General features: G+C 40.6%; 1 protein-coding gene across 6 annotated transcripts in view; it reads left to right on the top strand.

The window, feature by feature from the left end:
- The window catches only part of cecr2 (CECR2 histone acetyl-lysine reader), a 73,950-nt gene that overhangs the window by 35,776 nt on the left and 15,585 nt on the right, over window positions 1-22,589 (top strand). For 3 of the 6 annotated variants that reach the window (XM_076302952.1, XM_076302945.1, XM_076302929.1), the window contains exons 8-15: window positions 3,236-3,304; window positions 3,561-3,690; window positions 8,706-8,835; window positions 8,923-8,960; window positions 9,050-9,141; window positions 9,248-9,374; window positions 12,384-12,754; window positions 13,243-13,371. In XM_076302952.1, coding sequence (XP_076159067.1) covers window positions 3,236-3,304; window positions 3,561-3,690; window positions 8,706-8,835; window positions 8,923-8,960; window positions 9,050-9,141; window positions 9,248-9,374; window positions 12,384-12,754; window positions 13,243-13,371 — 1,086 coding nt within the window. The remainder of the gene's footprint in view (window positions 1-3,235; window positions 3,305-3,560; window positions 3,691-8,705; window positions 8,836-8,922; window positions 8,961-9,049; window positions 9,142-9,247; window positions 9,375-12,383; window positions 12,755-13,242; window positions 13,372-22,589) is intronic. The other 3 variants (XM_076302960.1, XM_076302970.1, XM_076302937.1) reach the window with 3 other exon arrangements.

The raw sequence follows: 22,589 nt of genomic DNA, 5'->3' as shown, positions 1-22,589 counted from the left end.
CTTGCATTTCTCACGCAGAAATATTCCTAGGGATGTCAAGGTATCTGCATAATTATTAGAGGAGGCGCAGGGATACGAGAGGATTTCTCGCAGGGTTCAGAACTAGCGCACCACTCACCAGCAAAATCAAAAAAATAAATAGCCACCGACATCCAATCAAAAAATAGTAGGCTATTCGTTGTATCCGGGTAAAATTCCAAAATAGCACATCCCCTCCCTACAACCACGTTATGCTTGTGTGGGGTTACACGTTTAAGTTTTCAAAACTGCACCAACATTCTTTTTATTCAGAAATTCAACTGTCTGTCATTTGGTAAACCAGCCTACTTATGGTACTTTACAGGGTGTGTGAATCAAGCCTTTTCACGAACATTTGGCCTAGCCTACTTTATGGCAAAATTATTTCTTATCTATAAACTAAACTAAACTGTCGGTCATTAAGAAAACCTAATGATTGTGTCGTTATAGCTTTGTGTAAGCCAGACATCAGCAACGTTCATTTTACACGACCAATCACTCTCGTGGCTGCCTGCACTTTCCCTGTCGTCACGGCTGCAACTTTCGCACTCGTTTGTGCTTTTTAGCGCCGTGTTCATCAGGTCCCGGGACACCCATCTGATCCTCCATGGACCATGTCAACAATGAATGAAAATTAGCTTATTATTAACGAGTGTTATCAATTTGAGCGAGTATGCTACACATAGGCCTACATTTTTTTCTAAACATACAGGACCGCTGCAGACAATGACCTGCCAACCACCATAATGTATAATGAACTTGCTGTCCTCGGTTTCGGCATGCACATGCTTAGTCTAATGATTCAGTGACAATATAGGCTACTCAAGTGAATAAAGCAATTAGCCTAATAAATAAAATATTTGTCTCACTCAGTACATATAGGCCTACATCTCGTAAATTGGTGAGCCACAGAATATCCCAGCGCCACGATTATTATATTTCAAGATTCCAATCTATCCCACCTAAATATGAAAAGTTATTTCTACTGACATGCTTCCTGGTGACATAAAAAAAACAAATGGTTTCCCTTGATAAGGCTGACATAAGAGACATAGGCTATGCATTATACTTTCCCAGACAAAAACAAGATATAGGATGTATAGATTACAATGACAAATTCAAGGTCTCAAAGGGTTAATGCTTCTTTCCAATTTTTTTTTATAATTAGTGAGTGAGTGCACGCCCCCCCCCCCCCCCCCCAATCTCACTCCAAGCTGAGCTCAAAACTTGAGAACCCTGCCCCAGTATGCTGCTCTTATTCAATTGATGCAAGTTATGGTGTAACACCAGAGACTTTCTAATGTGGAGACACAGCACTCAAAAAATCCTCCATAGAAATTCATGGGGCTAGTTTGCAACGTTGTCTACACATATCCCACCCCTTCCTCGCCAAAATGTCGACATGTGTATACATTGAGCGAATCATGTGGTGTGAGTTGACTACTTTGAGCCAATTATGTGCTGTGTTGTGCAGACATTGTGCCAATCATGTGTTGTGAACTCGACACTGGAGCACGGTTGGTGTGGTGAAGCCTTGCGCACGCGCATTTCTGCTGATTAGGATGCCCGATGAGTACCCAAAAAGCGTTGCAATATGGCCGCCGAGTGGAGGGACATGCCTAAAAGGACTTTGGTAACACTAGCTCGCTAGCTGTTTTTTTTTTTTTTTTTGGTCTCGGTCTTGGTCTCGGTCTCGTCTCGACTTTGTCTTGGTCTTGACTCAGTCTGTCTTGGCCTTGGTCTCGTCTTGGTACCCTCTGGTCTTGGTAGTGTCTTGGTCTCGGTTTAGGCGGTCTTGACTACAAGTCTACTATAACTCAAAGTAGATGACTATAGAGTAAAAAAAATATTTTTCACAAATTTATTTGTGTTGGAATACCTATGATGCGTTTAGTTCAGTATTATTTTTAGAAAACAGCCACAGTAGCAGATTCATTTGCAAAAGTAATCCCTTTTCTTTGATTCTATGACAGTCACTGCCATGCAAATGTAGATAAAACTATAATCTCCAGAATGTTAGCTTTCATTTCACACCAAGATTATGCTTCTACTCAAAGAGGTTCTTGTGTATTAAGACTTTTATTATCAGTAGGCATTAGTGCATTTCCTATTAAAATGTAGCTACGAAACCATTTTCCTCATTGCATGACATTTGAGGGGTGTTCTGTGGGACTCTTACATATCGCATATCACTGTGAAGGTCGGATTCTAAGCTACCAGGATATCCGGGTCTCGTCTTGGAGGCTTGCTGTAGGCTGTGGGGTGCCTGATTGACAGCTTGTTTGTCCAATTCCATGTGGTTTCTTATATCTTGAGAACCATTGGTCGCAGAGACACATGGGTGGGTTCAATCTAACCGGGAGAGTCACGTGATCACGCCGATATGCGTCATTAGTCTGTAGCAGTATGTGCCTTCCAGACCACGGGAATCACACAAATCTTTGTGTTTGAATAAGCTGGATTATACATCTACCAAACATTGGATGGACAACATGGATATTCCACTACTATTGATTCTTACCGACATTTCAAGACCATTTATCATATCGGGATATTGGCATCCTTATCTAATCTACATTGAAAGTAAGAGTCACAGTTTCACACTTTTTGTCATAGAAAGCTTAACATTGATCGATTCCTGAGACTCTTAGCTTTAAAACAAACAAGGTATATTACGACTATGGTGCTTCATGTTATGGTGCATAAAATTGATTGTACGGGGAGGAGGGGGGCACTGTAAGCGAGGTCGGTGTTGGTATGGCTGCATTTAATGTCTTAAACAATTCTATTATGTTTACATTTTTGTCTTTTCGTAGTTAAAATATGTAATAACAAGTAAAGTTGTTGCACACACTCTGCCATAGCACCATCATGGTCAATCCATACCAAACCTTTGCAATCACCTCATCATGGTCAGTCCATACCAGACCTTTCCAATCACTTCACATGCTCTTTAATTTTTACATTTCTGTGAGCGATTTTTATGGATGTGAGATCTATGTGTGTATGTGTATTTGTTTGTTTTGTTATCGTTGTATAAGCGTTGGATGCTTAAAATTTCCCTCAGGATGTCTGTCTCTCTCTCTCTCTCTCTCTCTCTCTCTCTCTCTCTCCTCGTTTTAGTCAACTTTAGCATGGGTGTATTCACTTATTCTTAGCACTGTATCCTCCATTCCTCAATGGCTTGTACATATTAATAAAACTATTTTACTTACAGGAGAAGGAGCAGAAACAGAAGTTAATGGGCAGCTACCACAAACTCTCTGAGAAAAATGTTATCAAGGAGGTATCTATCATCCATCATGTTGTTTGTACATGACTTAATGTTCCACTAAATACTGCAATTTAAGTGCTGTCAAACAGCTGTATGTTAGTGTCTTAAAACAATCATGTAAAAGTAATTTTTTTCCCTTGAATTTCTTTCCTAGAGATTTGTAGTGTAGTTTACAATTAGACCATCATAAATACAAATACTCTTCACAGAGACAGCTGTACATGTGCATTTGTTGTCAAGTGTTTGACATAACTGACTGCGTTCTTAGGAGAGAATAAAGGCAAAATCTGAGGTAAAACAGCAGAAAGAAGAGGAGGCAGACAGGCAACTGCTGCTGGAGAGGCTGATGCAGGAGCAACGTGAGCAAGAGGAGCTGGAGAGGGAGAAAGCCGTGGAGGGTGAGCACACCATCAATTGATTCCATCTAAATTATATTCCATTAATTTCCTGTTGGAGACAGGCGAGTAAAAGGTTGAAAGGGGAAAGGAATGTTTTTATACTACATGCATGATACATTGGAAAATCGGAAAATTTCCTTGCTAATGCGCTAATTGACATTTATTTGATATGTTATCAGCAAAGTTGTAAGGTGAAAACTTACGGTGTGTTAAACAACATAATGGCATGATATTAATCTTTCATGTGCATGAGGCCCATATAGCATCACAATGAATATGAAGGTCATGTTAAAAGTTAGCTGGCAAAAATATAAATATGTAGGTTACATACCTGATGTCACTGAGCTGTCAAAGAGGCTACGAAACCATCTCAGTACGTTATCGCTAATTAAACTCTGACTGGTGTTAGCGCATAGCCATAGTTGCTGTTAAAATGCCTAGGCTAGCGCTGGGAATCTAAACACTTCAACACCGACATGTAGCCTAACATGTTCAAAACTACTGCGTGTTATGGGTTAAGACATGACATTTCTTGAAGCATTTGGGAACACACTGAATTAACTGGAAAATAGAGTCCCTGTTAGATTAGCTTGCTTGCAAATGCAGTTGTCCATGACCTGGCAGTTTTATGGCAAGCAGTTTTAACATACATTATGGCAAACCGCCTACACTGGGTAAACTTGAAAGCAGAGCTCACCATTGTGTGTGCATGCATGGCAATTTGTCTTATCAATAAAAAAAAAAGCAATTCATGCTTTAGACCAGGGGTCCCCAACCTTTTATGTACCATGGACCGGTTTGATTCCTATTTTTTTTTCACGGACCGGCGGGGGGGGGTTTCCATGTTCCATATGTGTTGTGCATGCATTACTTGAAAAGAACTAGCTTTAGTTATGTATGAACAGTGAAGGTAACGATCTCTTGTGAAAAACGTGAACTTGAAGAAGTGAAAATTGAACAATATGAACTATGAATATTGAACAACTTGAAGCTACATCTATAAGTGTGAACATGCTTAACAAAATATGGGAACAAAACATGGGAACTAAACGTGCATTACGAATATAATCAGTGGGAGCCCTGCTTGTTTCCCTACAACAAGAAGCTTCCATCTGGGGGTGATGGAAGACAGGGACACCCTCAGTGTGTTTGAAATGTCCAGTCGATTGCGCAATTTGGTCTTAGTTGCAGTCATTGCCGAAAACCCGGCCTCGCATAGATACGTGGTGGGAAACGTTTTCAGCGCTTTTACGGCTATCTCGGGATATTCTGCTTTGGTTTTGATCCAAAAACCCGCCAGAGAGGTTTCCTTATACACACTCTTAAGACCACCGTCATTTGCAATTTCGATAAACTGCTCTTCCTCCTGCGCTGACAAGTTAGGACTATTCGGGATCTTGACAAATGGGTTGCGGACCCACTCATTGGTTTGCCGTGGATCTTTGGAGGATGGGAAGTAACGCTCAAACTCATTTGAAAGCGCAACAAGGTGATCGCGCACCAGCTGTGAGAGATAGGGCCCTGCCTCAGTCTCTCCCAAAACCCCCAATACTGTTTGGAACTTATCTGGTCCACTCGTCGTCCCCACAAATCAAGCTTGGCTTTAAATGCAGCGACTTTATCTGCCAATTTAAAGACAGTCGTCATTCTCCCCTGGAGTGACAGGTTGAGGTCATTAAGCAACCCGAATATGTCACACAGGTAAGCGAGTTTTGACACCCAGTCCTCATCACTAAAATGTGCAGCTAACGGTGACTTTTTTTCTGTAAGAAATTTCTGCAGCGGCTCTCGCAACTCAAACACTCTGGCCAGTGACCTGCTAAAGATGCTTGTTTTTTGTTGCTGTTTTTGTTCGCCAAGAACTGATCAAGTGAAGTGAGCTGACCTGAAGCTGCGCAGCGCTGAAGGCAATATGTAAAAGTGTTGAAGGCGGGACAGACAGACGTAAGAAAATAGACCTTGCAAAATGCAAACATGCGTGCAATCAAACAACTGCATATAGACCTATGCCATGTAAAAACGTGACATTATTGCGAATTAAATTTAGTTTAGTTTGCATGCATTTTTTTTAAACTCATGTCGTAGGCTACGGCCCGGTTAGGAATGTCCTGCGGCCCGGTGGTTGGGGACCGCTGCTTTAGACCATTTTAATTTAAAACATTTTAAAAACAAAGTACCGGTTCAGGCACCGTTTCGGCACCAGCACCGTTTTAAAAGTATCGATTTAGCACCGGTATCGGATAAAACCCAAACGATACCCAACCCTAGTCACTAAAGAAAAGATAGAAAATAAATCTTTGTGTGTGCTGTAAAGTGGTTAGAAATCGGAATCGACTCAAATCTGTATCGGCCCAGAAAATTGCAATCGGTACATCTCTAATTTGACGTATGGTCGGGTTTTTAATTCAGTGCTCCAATTTTTGCGACTTGATGTAACAATAATCATGCCATCCTCCATCGTACAACTACTACTTCATTACTTTCAACAAGTATACCTTTGCATTCTTATATTAGGGGCAGCCGTGGCCCACTGGTTAGCACTCTGGACTTGTAACCGGAGGGTTGCCGGTTCGAGCCCCGACCAGTGGGCCGCGGCTGAAGTGCCCTTGAGCAAGGCACCCAACCCCTCACTGCTCCCCGAGCGCCGCCATTGTAGCAGGCAGCTCACTGCGCCGGGATTAGTGTGTGCTTCACCTCACTGTGTGTTCACTGTGTGCTGTTTGTGTTTCACTAATTCACCGATTGGGTTAAAATGCAGAGACCGAATTTCCCTCACGGGATCAAAAAAGTATATATACTTACTTATACTTATACTTACTTATGTATTAAGCTAGTGAAGCTATCAATGGATTTTTTTGGAATATTTGTAATAACTGAGTATAATTCAGTTGGTTTTGAACGTGATTGACTATTGACATGATTTATAGGAGCTTATGTAAGGTTAACATACTTCACACGAGAGGGCAGATTTTACTGTGAACAAATGTATTGACTCTTAAACTTGACATTAAAGTAGAAATCCGGGCAATTTTAACACAAAGCTCAGTTGATCATGTTTATGGAATACTGTCGGTCAGAAAAAAAGCGTAAAAAAATCGGTGATGACAACGGAAGCAACCGGGCCCGGTCGGGGGTGAGTTGCACAGTTTTGAAAACGAACGTTAAAAGTTGTTTTAGGACATGTTTGAGTAGCCTACTACAGTATGCCCATTGCCAGCCACCCTGAGAAGTCAAAGGCGATTCAAAACGAGTCAGAAAAGTCGAGACGGGACCAATCGTCAAAATTTCGGTGTCCACCACTCTAGTTCATCCAAAACAAACCAGAAAAGGGCCTTAAAGTGCTAAAAACCGGAATTTTCCTTTAACTAATTGATCTGATTTGGTTCATGTTTCTCCTGGTAGCCTGTGCTCACCTGTGCTGCGTGTGTATACCTAGGCCATATGGCTGTGGCGGTCGTGGGCGCACGTGCATGTTGCTCCCCGGCCCAGAATAACGTAGGACCGGCCCTGTCTAAAATCTAAAGACTATATCACTGTGCAGGTGTGGTAACGTTAATTTCTGGTCTTGACTCACTGCAGAATGCAGCGGCTTGTTCACTGCACTGGAGAATCCAGCTAAACAAGTTAAAGAAAAGGAAACAAAACTTCATATTTTTAGAGCCTCTAAAATCAAATTGACTATTGAAATCGAGGCTTAGGATGGAGTGATGTGTAGGAGCGATGACTCATCCCCCCTCAGATTTTTTCACAAATCGCACCCTGACTAGGTTGGCTTGTCAGTCAGTGTGGAACCTCAGACCAACGCAGATGGCAAAATAAGGAACTGCAACCTAATTTCAGTGGCTAAATCTCTACAGAACATTTCTAGTGGTTCTCATATGCATTGATGGATTTGCGAGATCTCGCAAAAGAAAGTCAATATCTTGCAAAAGAAAGTCAATATCTCACAAATGATACTCGAGATCTCGCAAAACAAACGCAAGATCTCGCAAAAACAAACTCAAGATTTCGCAAACCTAGTCAGTGTTTGTCCCCAGTACATACCTTTTCTGTTTTTTTTTTTGTTTTTTTTAACCATACATTTTTTTTTTTTTCATGTCACCTCCCGGGCTCCGTACGGATGAGAACCAAAACAGTATTTCAGTTTGCTGAAATAAAACAAATCAAAAATATGTGCAATATTTATATGTCTAAATTACCATTACCACATCGCAAATATGTGTTTTAGTCAACATAGGCTACGACCTTTGACCATCATGTCACTACTGCGAAATGCCTTCGATGCATTTCGTAGTTGGAGCGTTGCCAGCATAGGCATAGGCCTACATAGACTACCTATTGTTTGTGATCAACAGGCTCCGGTTGTATTTTCTTATAATAGTTTTTTTCTTGTAACATTTACTATTTGTGTAATGCTCTGATGCAGCAGGCTTTGGGCTATGGTTCGTTAATGTAACATTTAGCCCTAATGCAAAATGTTAAAGAAAAGGTGCCGATGGTAGGCTACTTGTGAAAGTTGACGGGCCAGTTAAATGTTTATAAGGCTATTTTTGTACTTGTACTTGCTCCAATAGCGCGAAAGAAAGCACCCTTAGGCTGTTTCATTAGCCCATAGAGAGCCTATATTGTGATGTTGAGAGGTGCGAGATAAAAATAAAGCACATACAATTGGAATGATTTTAGCTTGTGTGTGATTTATCACGGGTCGGGTAACGGGTCTGGGCCGGTGCAGATTTAATTTTGATATCACGGGTGACTGGTCGGATCTGGTGCTGAACTTTGCGGTTACGGGCGGAGGCGGGTCTCCAGAAATGGACCCGTGCAGGACTCTGATATGAATGACTGTAACTACATGGAAGCTCCAAATGAGAGCTGCAACTGCACACAACTGAATGGAATATGGAGGACCAAAGATGACGCATAAATATGCGGTAATAGGCTGGGAATTAGACATTCCTTTATTTTCTGTGTCCCGCTTCATTGACTAGCCATGTTCACCCATATTTTTTTATCAGAACGTGCACGCCGAAGGAAGCTTCGGGAGGAGAAGGCCTGGCTGCTTTCCCAAGGGAAGCCCCTACCCCCTGAACTGTTGAACCTTGAGCCACATTCACCGATCCATCACAATAACAAGACCAAAGAGTTGTAAGAATTCTAAACTAATCAGCTTAAGCTCTGAGTTAACTCTTAAGACTGCTAGAATGTTTTGTTCAACATTTGTTTGTCTTACAGCTATGAAATTGATGATGATTACACAGCACTGTACACAGGTAATGTAATTTCCATTTGTCAAGTCAATAATTATTTCATGATGCTAATTGCTCAATTACATGCTATATCATGGTCTTTGTATTGCTAGTCTTGGATGTGCTTAAAGCTCATAAAGATGCATGGCCATTCCTGGAACCTGTTGATGAGTCCTATGCTCCAAACTATCATCAGATCATCAAGGTACATGTAATAGGCTCTTGAATATGATATGAATAAATGTAAAGGCTTGGATTGTACATGTTGCTGATAATCATAATGTATGTTATGCTTTTGTCTATCCTCAAAGATGCCAATGGACTTGTCAACAATTGAGAGGAAGTTGAATGATGGTGAATATGTAATCAAGGATGAGTTTGTGAAAGATGTAAAGCTCATGTTTGAGAACTGCCTTGAATACAATGGAGAGGATAGTGGTAAGTAAGCAGTAATATAAGAGGATTCAGACTAAGCAGTACTGTATGTTCATGTTCCTACGGTCCACGCAACCACCATCCCTTTGGGGAAAGCCATGTTGCTGCACGTTTGTCGACACATTTTGCGCTCCCTAAATACTCCTATCACCCCCAGCTTTCCAAGTGCGTAGTACAACCTATAGTACCCTGATATGCCATGATGTAGGGAAAACATTAATATGTTTACAAAGTAAATTAGTCACATACTAAAATCATGTCATTACCAAGTAAACCTGTTTCACTGAAAGTGTTTCTTCATCAACACATTTGAAGGGCAACATTTTACATAGAATTTGAACTAGCAAGTTGGGAGAGCCGGCTGTAAAGTCAATATAGTTTTCATGAGTCATTATTGAACATGATTGTGATTTTCCCTGTCATACTACATTTTTGGCAGTAAATAGAGTTTACAGCTTTATTCAAATAATCAATCGAAGCTGTGCCGATGTAGGCTACAGCAGTTGATTTTACCACTGTGCAAAAGTTACATCGCTTGCACAAACACATCGCTTGGAACATATCCTAATGGTTAATTTGGTTACATCTATGATTTTTATATTCATGTTATTCTCAATGTGTGATAGACCGTGAAGCTCACTTAACAGAAGCGCTGTGCTTCTCATGTGAAATTTTGGGCCGATATCGATACTGATGCATAAAATAAAAATTGGCCGTTCGCCAATGCCAGTATTTTGTTTCTTTGTTTTTGTTGTTAATTGAACATGTAGGTAGAGTGGAAACAAAACTATTCACTAATTCATGAATATTCATAGCACATTTACCTAGTGCAGAATTGTTTCAACATTGCCATCATTAAATGTCATACAAGTTTGCCAATAGCTGATATCAGTCAACAAGGCCGATGTTGGCAAATACCGATGTTGGCAGATATATCAGTGCAGCCCTACTTCTCATGGCCATGCTCACCAATCAGAAGTGGCCCAACTTAATACTAAATTAGGGATATTGAACTGAACCTTGACATCAAATTGCAATATATCAGACAAATTGCAATTAGACATTTTGCCCAAAGTGCGAGTTATCCTTGTTTTCTGAGGTCACAATTTTGTCCCCCGTGGCAACAGATTCATGCTCTCTTGCCTCTTCATTAGGGGTGTAACGGTACACAGAAGTCACGGTTCGGTTCATACCTCGGTTCGGACATCACGGTTCGGTACGAGTTCGGTACAATGGAGGGAAAAGCAAAACAAAAATGCAGAAAGCATTTTTTTTATTGTGCATGTCTCAGGCTGTACCACCTAGTGTCATACAGTCTCTTCCCTGAGCTATCTGCAACAGCCTGAAGTGTGTAAGATATAGGCTTAACAGTACAATAAGTACCCAGACTCCATCTGTAACTTGTAGACAAAATAAGACAATCAGCTATAAAACTGAAAATAGGCCTACAGCATCTCTTATTTCTGAAAGTGCAAATTACATAGAAAAATGATTTTTAGAAATCCACTTAAGCAAGACCTTCAACATCTGTGTTTAGTTGTATATGGAAGGGTCTACAATTTGCCTCAATATTTTTCATTGTGTGTAAAGTAATAATCTAGCCTACTAACTGTGAAAATATCACACTATTTTGCCTTTTTTTTAAAAACGAAATTGCTCCTTTCATTTCATAAACAGACTACAACTAGAAGTCACGTGACTGCCCTTTGACGTTAACTCACCGTACTAGCATGGTTTGTTTATTAGCCTGGTTAGCGTTGTCACTTTATTTTACTGTCTATGCACTTAACACTACCAGCTCCTCATGTGAGAAGTTACAAGTTACCCCAACATAAAGGTAATTACCACGCGATTTACATAGCTTTCTGTCATTACGAAATCATTTAATTTAAGCCATAGGTTTTGGCCCTATTTGTATGTGTATCCAAAGGCTGCTGAAGCGCAGGGGAAGTTTTTTTCCCCTCGTTTCAGTGATTGGTAGCCTACATCATCTGGGTGATGGCTTCGAATATGTGTAGCATTTATTCCACTCACATACCCAATAACTGCTGAACAACGCTGACACACAGTTTCATCTTATCCACCACTCTTTCGCCTGTACTAACGTTACTGTAACTGAAGTTCTCAAACTTGCGATCTTAAATAGACCAGCGGATCCTCTAACTCTTGTGGGTCTAACCTTAGTGCTGCTAATGACTGACGGACTCGACTGACGACCTGACAAAAAAAAACATAGGCGCCAATCAGAGCTTCAGAGCTAAGGCGAGGCTACAGATTAGCGTTAGGTGTCGCTAAAGAACTCCCGTAACTCTCGCTACTTAACAGTAATTGCGCATGACATTAATTAATCCGCACACGAGTTTTATGTATTTTTATACCGTGTATTCTCCGTGTAAATTCATGCACCGAACCGTGACGCCCGTACCGTTTCGGTTCAATACGAATACATGAACCGTTACACCCCTACTCTTCATATGCATAACTTTGCAATATCAACAAAGATTCATGATTCCTTCCTTTTTACATGCAACATTACAATCTTTCATTTCACAAAATCTCTCTTCTCAAACTTGTTTGCATAAACCAGAAACCACCATGAATAGCCCACTAAACCAAACTACAAGGCTGCTTGTTGTTTTTGTATTCTAACCATGCTGCCACTTAAATGTGAAAATATGCAAAAGGCTGTGGAGTATGTCAGTTTTTGGCCACTATCAATATGATGCCGCAACATGCTGAACTCTGAGTCCGGCATCCCCGCGCTATGCAAATTTGAAGGACTCATTCTAAGGTTATGAGAATGTCTTGATTTGTCGGTTAAGGTAATTACTCACTAATCAACACATATTTATAAGTACTATATTAAATTTCTGTTGCTTCAATTTCTTCCTTGCCTATCCAAGCCTTGAAACTACTTTTTTTTAACAAAGCAGGGAGTTGTATGGAGATGTTGTGGAGTAAATAGATTGATGGTAGTATTGGTATCATATGGCATTCTTTATATATTTTCAGAATATACAATCATGGCTGAGTCCCTGGACCGTTGTTTCAGTAGAGCACTGCAGAAGCACTGCCCTCCTGAGGATTGTGATACGGATGAAGAATTTCATGTGAGCGCTGAAGACAAAGATCGAAAGGAAAGAAAGCGAAGCAAGGGACAACGGCAGGCAGGCCCAGAGGGCCTGATCAGAGCCACTGAACTGGCCCATAGACGTAAAGCATTCCCCAGTGGCAAGAGTACAAGTAATGAGAAAAGATGCAAAACAGCAGTCCCGCCACCTTCCCTAATGAAAAGTGAAACAACGAATTCACCAAATGCTGTCCTAAATCAAATGAAGCCTAGCACTGATATTCAACCTAATCTTTACCTTCCAACAAAACAGGTAAATTGAATTTTTTTGGGAAATGTATTCATGTACATAATCAAGATTATAATCTGCATAGCATATCTGAGGATAGTATTCAACGTGTCACTATTTCTTTTAATTAACATTTACACAGTGCATGCATTGATTGAAAATGATGACCAGACATTAGTGTTGCTTATAGAAATTAATCCTTAAATCTTAATTATTTCTAATTGCCTTTTAGTGTGCCTTTTACAAACCATGAAAAAACTTGTGTGGTTAAATAGGTTAATTGTGTCATGATGAACTTTGATGCATTTATTTGTATACTCAACTCAAGTAAAAGACATCTATACACAGATACATTTTATTTGCTATTTTGATCAAATCCATATTAGTGAACACTTAATGTTTACATTCAGTGGTCACTAATGTGAATGTTTAACAATATACTTTTTTATCTCTGTAAAGTAGAGCTGCCATTGCTTCAACACAAAAAAAACTTCTCATGTCTTGACTCTTAGCAGCTCCATCATCCAACAGATCCTTCTGGACCCCGAATGTTAACTCAGCTGATGCTAGTCCACGGGCAAAATCCAGTGATGTCTATGGAATCGCGTTCACAGTGTATACCACATAATTACAACATACAGGTGAGATGCGCAATGGAACAAAATTCCCTTAAAATTTCAACAACTTCAAATAAAGTTCATTTCCCTGTAGCATCACATCACACATGCACACCACATCACATGTTTCCATGCACACCATATTCTGATTAAGGATCATACTCTGATCATATTCTGAAAATATTCAAAACAAAATATTTCCATGTCCAGCAGAAATGGGAATGTTCCCATTTACATGTTTATCGGCATATTCTGAATAAACCAGCAACATGCAGTAGAACTGGTGTCTGCGTCATGACGTCTCAGCGGTTTCTGTCCCTGAATTTCATTCATGACCGCAAAATAGGTGAATTTGCCCAGATCAGAGCCGCTATTTTGCATTTTATCCTTATAATAGGCCGCTTTGACGGGTTTCCACCGATTCTTCATCTTTCAGCAGTGTGCGAAAAACCTGCTTTGACCCATCGATAATTTCCGTCACAACATTTAAACTTTTAGGTTTTAATTAGGGGTGTCAAGATTTCGATTTTATATTGAAATAGATCGAAATTACATGTCAATCTCGAACTTCGAACTCAAAAGTAGAATCGACGATGCAGCCACACCCCCAATGTCACGTCCAGCATGTATGCCACGACGCACAAACGCACAGGCATGTGTTGAACTCAGGGTCAACGCTCCTAATTTTAAGCTGCAGCCAGTTAAAATATACACATCAACCTACTGAAATCGAAGCCCCTCTTGCTACTCTGAAATCACCGGTGTGGAAGTATTTTGTCTTTCACGCAAATTAACACAAACTTAGCCTACTCAACTTCGCAAGTGAAACGATGGTCTAAAGTTACTTTAAGGCTTAAAATGCACATTGATAAGTACATATTCCATGAACACTAACCTTGGGTCTCTTCAGAGTGTGCTGAAACAATCAAATTATCATTCTGTTGTTTCATTTCACTATGTTCACGTCTCTGTTTAGCCTAATGTTTGTTCTGTTTACATTACAACCTCGCGGTTGGAACAGTTTCAAAATAAAAAGCGGTTTCAAAATAAAAGCCCCCCGAAACAGAAAAGGAAAAGGCCAAAAAAAAGTAAATAACATACCAGGAATGCATTAATAGTAATATTTTAAAAAGGGTAAAAAATTTAATCGAATCTTGACTTAAAAATCGAAAATTAAATCGAAACGAGGATTTGAATCTTGACACCCCTAGTTTTAATACATAAATTGACCTCATCTTTACTCTAGAATTGCAAACTTGTTTCAACCCTTTTTTTGCTTTATTTGCCAGTTGTTAGCAGATCAAAACAAGCTACCAGAATACCAAAAAAACAGGCGCAGATGGAATGAAATATTCAGAAGTAGCATTTTCCAAAGGGGGCATTCCGACTAATGTGTTACATGCCACAATATTCCACTTAAGAGGTAAATGCCAGGGGTGTTATTATGACCGCCACACAGCGAAGTGGCGGTCATATAGGTTTAGTCAGAGTTGTTTTTCCCCCAGATTATTTTTTTCTTAAATCATTTTGTGTCAATGATTCCCGGGACACTGAAAGATCGGGGTGCACGAAACTTGGTGGGCATGTAGTAGCACAAGATTGACACGGAGCCATTGTTTATCATTTTGATCAGTCATACACAAAAGTTGCAAGAGTAGGAGATGGAGACAAATTGACCAGAATTATTTATTTTTCCGTAGAGAATATACAGGACTGAGTGGTGGACATATTTTGTACATTTAGTTCAGGTTTTTAGTAAACAAAATATGAGCTTAAGTGGGTTATGGCAGCTGGAATAAGGCGTTTACATGACTACCACACAATTGGAATATTGTCATTACTCCGAATAAAACTGGAATATGGTGTGCATGGAAACATACAGTGGGCATCGCTTTCAAATGGCCACTTCAGTCGCGCATTACGAGGCGTGAAGCTGCGTGAAGCTTTAGTACCACTTTCAGCCACTGTGCGTCGCTCTGCCACTGTACATCGCTCTGTCAGTAGCCTGACTGCCGCCCCTTATGAAAAAGCAGGAGGCTATACCTCAGGCTGATAAATGTTACTGAGAGGAATCCCAGCCTACGAATTCAATAACAAAATAAATCGTAATTAAACATTACCTCGATTAAGGCTACTTGGGTATGGCTTAAGGCTTGACTACACGGTCGTAGCGAAAATCGAAATATGCTTTTGATAGCCTACCGGTGCCGCTCCACAAAACGAAAAAATATCTTAATTTGCTGTCTATGTTATTGGCAGTGTTGGCTGTTGGGGGTAACGCAACTACGCAAATCAAAACAGTGTCTTCATTTGCCCTACTTCTTGACTGCAATGTAGTCAATTGACTGCTTGACAGGTCATTTTTATTTTTCTGTACAATAAACAAATACATCTGCTTTATGCCGCAGAATTACATTCATATTTGGCTGACTGCAGACGCGCCACTTCCCTCCCCATATTCCAAGATTAAGATAGTAGCCTACACAAAAAGCACTTCATACTATCATAAAAAAAATCGTTAAAACTAATAGCTATTTGCAATTTGACAAAACACTGGTCCTCATTTTGCGAATGCGAGGAAGATATGAGCCTGTTGCATTTAGTTAGATGTCCGAGTCACGCATAATGTTTGAAAACCACTGGCTCGTAATCACAATAATTTAACACACGACAGTTGGATAGCCTACTTCATCATGTCCCCATGCCTACATTTTTGTGAGTAGCATAGAGATCGTTAAAAACAATAAAGTATGGCTCTCCGTTTGGGACATCGAAAACTTATATTTTTAATAGACTACCATCGAAGATGCTGACTTGCAAAAGCCTCGGGATAACACGTTATCTCCACTATCATCAGTCATGCCCCTTGATCAAAGTGGGGAATGAAATAAAAGTTTGAGAACCACAAGCTTAACAAGTTACCTGCAGTCCAGAACACAGAATCTGTTGCAATATTCTGATGATCGGCGATGATATCGGCAAATGTTTGTTTTCCAAAGTAAGAATTTCACTTCACCATGCACCTTCGACAATGAATAGCTCATTACACTTGTTACTGTTAAACGTAGGCCTACCTGGTATCATTACAAACATTATTCTGTGTCCTAAAACTGGCATATTTTATGGCATTGTGTCATGTAAGTTCGTTGCAAAATCTAGAGAAATGTGTGAGGTGGTCAGTGGGGGACAATTGAGACACACATTGGATTGTGTTATTACTTGAACATTCCACACTATCCACAGCTGTGGTAGGCCTATCAGGGGCAGGAGGATTACTGTTAGCGCAGGCTTTATATAAAATTCTTTAACAGAAGGCCTCGAATGTTGCCTTGTTTGTGGAGCGCTTTGCTTTGCTTCTGTAATCTCGGCTTCATTGAAAATGAGGGCTTCCCTCAATGACCCTCCGAGAATAAATAAAGGTTGAATGAATGAATGAATGAATGAATGCCGGCTTGCCCAAAATAAAGGCCTGTGGTTTGCGCAGCCTACAGTAAATAACAGACCCGCCAGAATGTGCGTTATGATGCTTTTTTACGAGCAAGATGTTTTTGGTACCCTACGCACACTGCATGTTAATAAATAACAATGATCATCAGTAATATTTAATAGTGCTGTCAAAAGATTAAAATTTTTAATCACGATTAATCGCTGAATTCCTATAGTTAATCACGATTAATCACATATTTTATCGCATGATTAAAATTATATTATTTTGCATTGCTGAACTTTCCAGGAGTCCATATTAACAATATAAAGCAATTATTGTGTATCTTGATTAGGATTCAAATGAAAGCAAAGCAAGTTACTTCATTAACTTAACTTTAAGACGTAGGTCTATTTGATTATTTCAAATCAAATGTCAAAAGATGTGCAGCAGACCTGAGGCAACACAATATATTCTTCAGAAATATAGCTAATAAAGGGCATAACAAACATAAAATACTATATTCATTATCTTTGAGTTCAGTTGAAAATAAGGAACTTTTCGACATTGCACTGCCATTTTATAGGCTTAGGCTACAGTCTATGGTGCACTGTCACTTGCCACACACATCAGCGCCGGTTTTTAACACGCAAACACTGGATGAACAATGGATTTTATAGAGCGGCGCCGACCAAATATAACTGAATCGTGATTTACACGGCGGCAAAGTGCAATGCTGGTGTGCAGAGTTGTATTGAAAAGAATGGAATCTAATGTACAGTAAATGAATGTCGAAAGCAGAGTGCATCGCACTAATGTCGGCATCGGTGTCCACAGCAATTTAAAACACCATTCAGCTGACCGGGAGTTCAGAACTGCGTTGGTGTTTATTATACGAATCTACTCTTTGGCCGGCTCGTAAGCCCAAACAAGTGTGTGCAGCATGCCTTTACGTAGCCTACTAAAGGCGCATCATAAAGATAGGCTACATTTAATCTGCATCACGCCCCATTTTAGCGGAAAACAAGTTAACATTATATCATTGATTTTCACTGAAGACAGCTAGCCTAATCACACCTTGATGTTACATCTAGTTATTAATTTACAGGCCATTCAATCATTTCACTAACAGGGCAGTTATGAAGAATTATGTGTAGGCTATGTAACTTACTCAAGTCTAAACGATGTAGGCCTACATTACAACCCATTCAGAACGTATAGCTACACTTACCATATCCCATGTAAAACGGTTAGCTTGCTAGCTAGCCAACTGTGGAACTTCAGTATATCAGGCATAGCCAATTATCTCACCTAGTTGTAGGAAAAAAAGGCTACGTTCATATTACAAGTGATATAATGAATGTTTGACTTTAGTTGATGTTATGACATGTAACGTAAATGTAAGCTTGCCGAACTTATAGTCAGCCACGGGCAGTTTGACTGTGCCTATTCGTGACACTCCTGTTAGTAGCCTAGGCTATAAACTGGAAAGAGCAAAAAATAGGAACATAATGGTCACATTAATCCCCTAAACACACAGATAACTCTTACACCAACCTTATTTTGTGCCTTTTATTCACGTTTGTTTCAAGATTTAGTAAGTATAAGCCCTTTTCGCTCCCCACTTTGATGCAGCATAGGTTTCCATTATCCAAACAGCTCCCTTTCCCCTGAAAGGGGGCGTGTACATGCAGCGTGGTGTTGTAGTTGTTCTAGTTGTTGCAACAGCATGTGAAAAAACTACAAAGTTTGTTACACCAAAAAGAACGTTAATCTCGCGATAAAAAAATTGACGCCGTTAAAATAGGTTTACGTTAACGCCGTTAATAACGCGTTTAACTGACAGCACTAATATTTAACCATTAATTTGGGTAAATGGGCAAGCGTGACCACCTTGATTGGCTGATGATTGTAACGCGGGCATGATTCCAAATACCTCCCTTACGATGATGAGTGACAGGTGACAGGTCTCAGAATACGTGCGCTACACAAGGACGGAAGATGATGAATAACTGGGGCCGTAGGCTATTCACAAAGGCTTTTTCTCTTAAAAGTTATTCACAAAGCCTTTCAGACAACTCCTAAACTAGGAGTGAGTCTTCGTGGCTATGGATGACGTCATTAGTCATGCACAAGCTTGACTGAAGTGACCACCTTGATTGGCTGACGATTGTAACGCGGGAATTCCAAACACCTCTCTTCCGATGATGAGTGACAGGTGACAGGTCGGAGAATGCGTGCGCTACACAAGTAGTGCGAAGGACGGAAGATGATTAATAACTGAATAAAAAGGCCTAGCCTAAATGACCTTGAGGTGTCTTGAATTTCCCCTTGAGGATCAATAAAGTATCTATCTATCTATCTATCTAAAACAAATAGCCTAATGAAACATAGGCCTATGGATTGATGCAGTAGCCTACCTTTGCAACATTATTGCAATTAATCTGTCACCATATGCCTAGGCTACGTTTGCAAAGAGGAGAACATTTTAATTTGATTCACAATGAAACGTTAAATTTCATTTACATGTTAACAATGAGTAGTTTTGGTTGTTGTTGGTGGCGTTTTAGGAGTCCTAAAGTTAGGAGTGACACGCCCATTATTTTTAGGAGTTGCTCCTAAATTCGCCAGTAAGGAGCTACTTTTAGCCTTAAAATTCTTTGTGAATACAGCCCCTGAATAAAAAGGCTAATGAATGAAATGAAAGGCCTAAATGAATCAAGGCAAAACAAATAGCCTAGTAGCCTAATGAAACATACGGATTGATGTAGTATCTTTGTAACATTATTAAATTATTTTGTTACTATGCCTACGTTTGCAAAAGAGAACATTTTAATTTGATTCACAATAATGTTACATTTAATTTACATGTTGACAATGATTAGCCTAGTTTTGGTTGTTGTTGGCGGCGTTATTGCATGTTAGTTATGCCTACAATGCAAAATTGCTTCCTCACGATTGGAAGCTCCTAGCTGCATAGGATTTCAAAACACGGCAAAATGCCGCAGGTTTGTGAATAGGTCTGTGAGTAAGGAGTCCTCTTGACTTCTTTTAAGCTGTCAGAGGTGGGAAGGTGTGATTTGTTGGGGGCAGGGCGGATTAACTGGGCACAAATGTCTGATGGCCCCCCTTCCCCCCAGCCAACGTGAATCGGGTGGTTAGTTAATAGGCCTATCGTGAAGATTTTTCCTGCCATCTAAGGCACGAGCGCATCTGTGAGGCCAAGCCTCACCAAGTAGCTCGTTAGTTTACAACTAACATTCCATTTAATTAAACTGCTTTATAGGCTATGCTGAAATAGTTTTCAATATTTGAATATTAGTGTCGGGTGAATTGGAATGTTCTCAAAGTAGCCTTATGGCTGAAAGCTGCTTGGGATCCCCCCCGTCAAGCAATATAACCATACAAACGCGCTTCCTGCACTCATTGTTTTTCAAAAGGAGTAATTTTGGCTTTGTCAGAACTGAATAAATTAACGCAACGCAACACAACACAGACCCCGCTTCTCTCGCGTCAGTCACTGACATGAACGAAACACAGAACCCGCTTCTCTCACGGCAGTCACTGACAGTAACCTAGAATAAATGCATGGGGAAAAACACTTCCCCATGATGACAGACATCGTAAAACACTTAATATTTTGTCACTAGCAACATACATCTGTCCTTTGTCAAATGTATTATGTTCCAAGTAGCCTATGCGTAATTCTGCTTCATAAAGTTGAACAAATATAAATAGCCAGTTAGGGTCTACAGTGCAGAGTTGGTAAGTTATGGTAAGCCAACTTGCAGTGAACATACAAACAGGGGAAATTCTTTCTCTAGTAGCTGAGTAGCCTGATGATAGGCAGGTGCGCACGTAGACAAACGGCCGAACATGCAAGCGCCAATGAATCGTGCTCTCACGACAATCACGCCGTTAAACTTAAATAGGTTAACATCACTCTAAGTTCGCCTTCAAGCAAGGAAAACGATGATTTGAAGACATCTGTTTCGTTGGAAGGGCAAGGGGTAGCAACAGGGCAACACAGAGACAGGCCTGATGGCAGGGCTGTTATGAGAGTATTAAAATATGGGATATTCTACGGGAAAACATAAAACGGCAAGACAGCGGGGGAAAGTTAAAATACGTGATAAACACGGAAAAAGTTGGCATGCATTGTTTCGGTCCCCGTGCACAGGGATTATTTGTCATATTATTAATCACATATGATTATTTGTGAAATTGTGCAAACAGGCGCAACACATTTGAAAAGGAAGGACTGGTAGCATGCAAGCTCACGGGAAAGATTGATTTAAGAACATTATCACAGTGTGTGGCTGTGGCGCGGGCGGAAGACAGCGACAATTGGCAGGGGAGGGTCATGTCTTTTTTAACAATTCTGTCGGAGGGTCATTGAACAATTTCTAGCAGGCAAGAGAGGGTCATGCAACTTGCAACTGAAGCACGTCTGGGATTGGGGAGAGCACTAAATGCTCTACTGAATAAGCACGAAGTCAAACCTTTAAATGAAAAACACTTTAATAATAAAATATAAATAAACCGCTAATGAAGTAAACTTGTGACCATCAAAAATCGTTTATCGCCTGCCTAACTCCGTGATCAGGAAGGCATTTGGCTGAGCAACGGAGGTTAATATGCTCTATATTTTGTCCAAATGATGTCTGTCTATCATCGTTGCACACTGGAGAAAACCAGAATGTTTAATTTGTCCTGCGTTTCTTCTACGGCTGCAAACGGGATTCACTTGCAGTTAACCAAATATTTCTTTATTAGGGCAGGGCAGGCATATTTCTGGCTATTAAATTATTTCTAAACCAGACAGTAAACCAAGTCTGTAGTGAAGTCTGTAGGGTTTTCCAGGCTCCATTTCTTTTTACGAGACACCCTGCTCACTTGAGCCATCTACCGGTTGTTTGGGTTGCTGCAGCGTCTCACTGGAAAAATACAAATTAAAGTCGCGTGATCCCACGCGCGGACCGCGAGTGAAGCTGGCCAAGTCGAAGCACTGCCCACTGTAGTCCCTGATTCTGAAATCAAGAAGACGCCTATGTAGTCACAAAGCCAGAACTGAGAGACTCAGGAGAAGTTTTTATCCCCAGGCCATCCGAACTCTGAACTCACACTATACTGACTTTGCACACATTCACTCCTCAGCACTCTCAAACATTTCCCAACTCAGCACATTGTCTTCAGGATCTTCTCCAACACACATCCTCTACTTACTTACAGCATACTGCCCCCACCTACCCACACACACACTATACACACACACACACACAGTCACTGCTTCACTCCCCTCCCGCCCACACACACATCTTCACTGTCATCACTCACATACATCATACTTGCAGTACACTGCCCCCCCCTCTCCCCTACATACACAGCACATTATTTCATCAGGAAGCTTCTCCAACACACATCCCCAACATACTTACAGCACACTGCCCCCGCCCCCCCACATACACAGCACATTGTCTCATGAGGAAGCTTCTCCAACACACATATTGCACACTGCCCTCTCCCCACATACACAGCACACTATCCCATCTCCCTTGTCATCCCCCCAACACACACACCAAGACCCTTGGCAGTTGGGTTAGCCCCTTGAGCCGTGGATATGCCCAAGGTTTCTTCCTTGGTAAGGGAGTTTTTCCTTGCCCCTGTTGCTCTTGGGTGCTCCTTGTTGGTGCCCCCCCCCCCAATCGCAATCCTCCCCCACCTTTCTTATGCAGCCCTTGCCACTTAATCTACTAAACCCCTCTTCTACTGCACTTTTTACCCCCCCATAAATGCACAAATAGGCTGACACCATACT

Source organism: Alosa pseudoharengus, unplaced genomic scaffold (genome assembly GCF_046254945.1).
Source record: "Alosa pseudoharengus isolate Yale_2024_CS ecotype anadromous, Long Island Sound unplaced genomic scaffold, YU_APseudo_1.1 YU_APseudo_1.1_scf_10, whole genome shotgun sequence".
NCBI lineage: Eukaryota > Metazoa > Chordata > Actinopteri > Clupeiformes > Clupeidae > Alosa > Alosa pseudoharengus.
The sequence above is the reverse complement of the archived record's forward strand: the minus strand, read 5'-3'. Positions and strand labels throughout refer to the sequence as shown.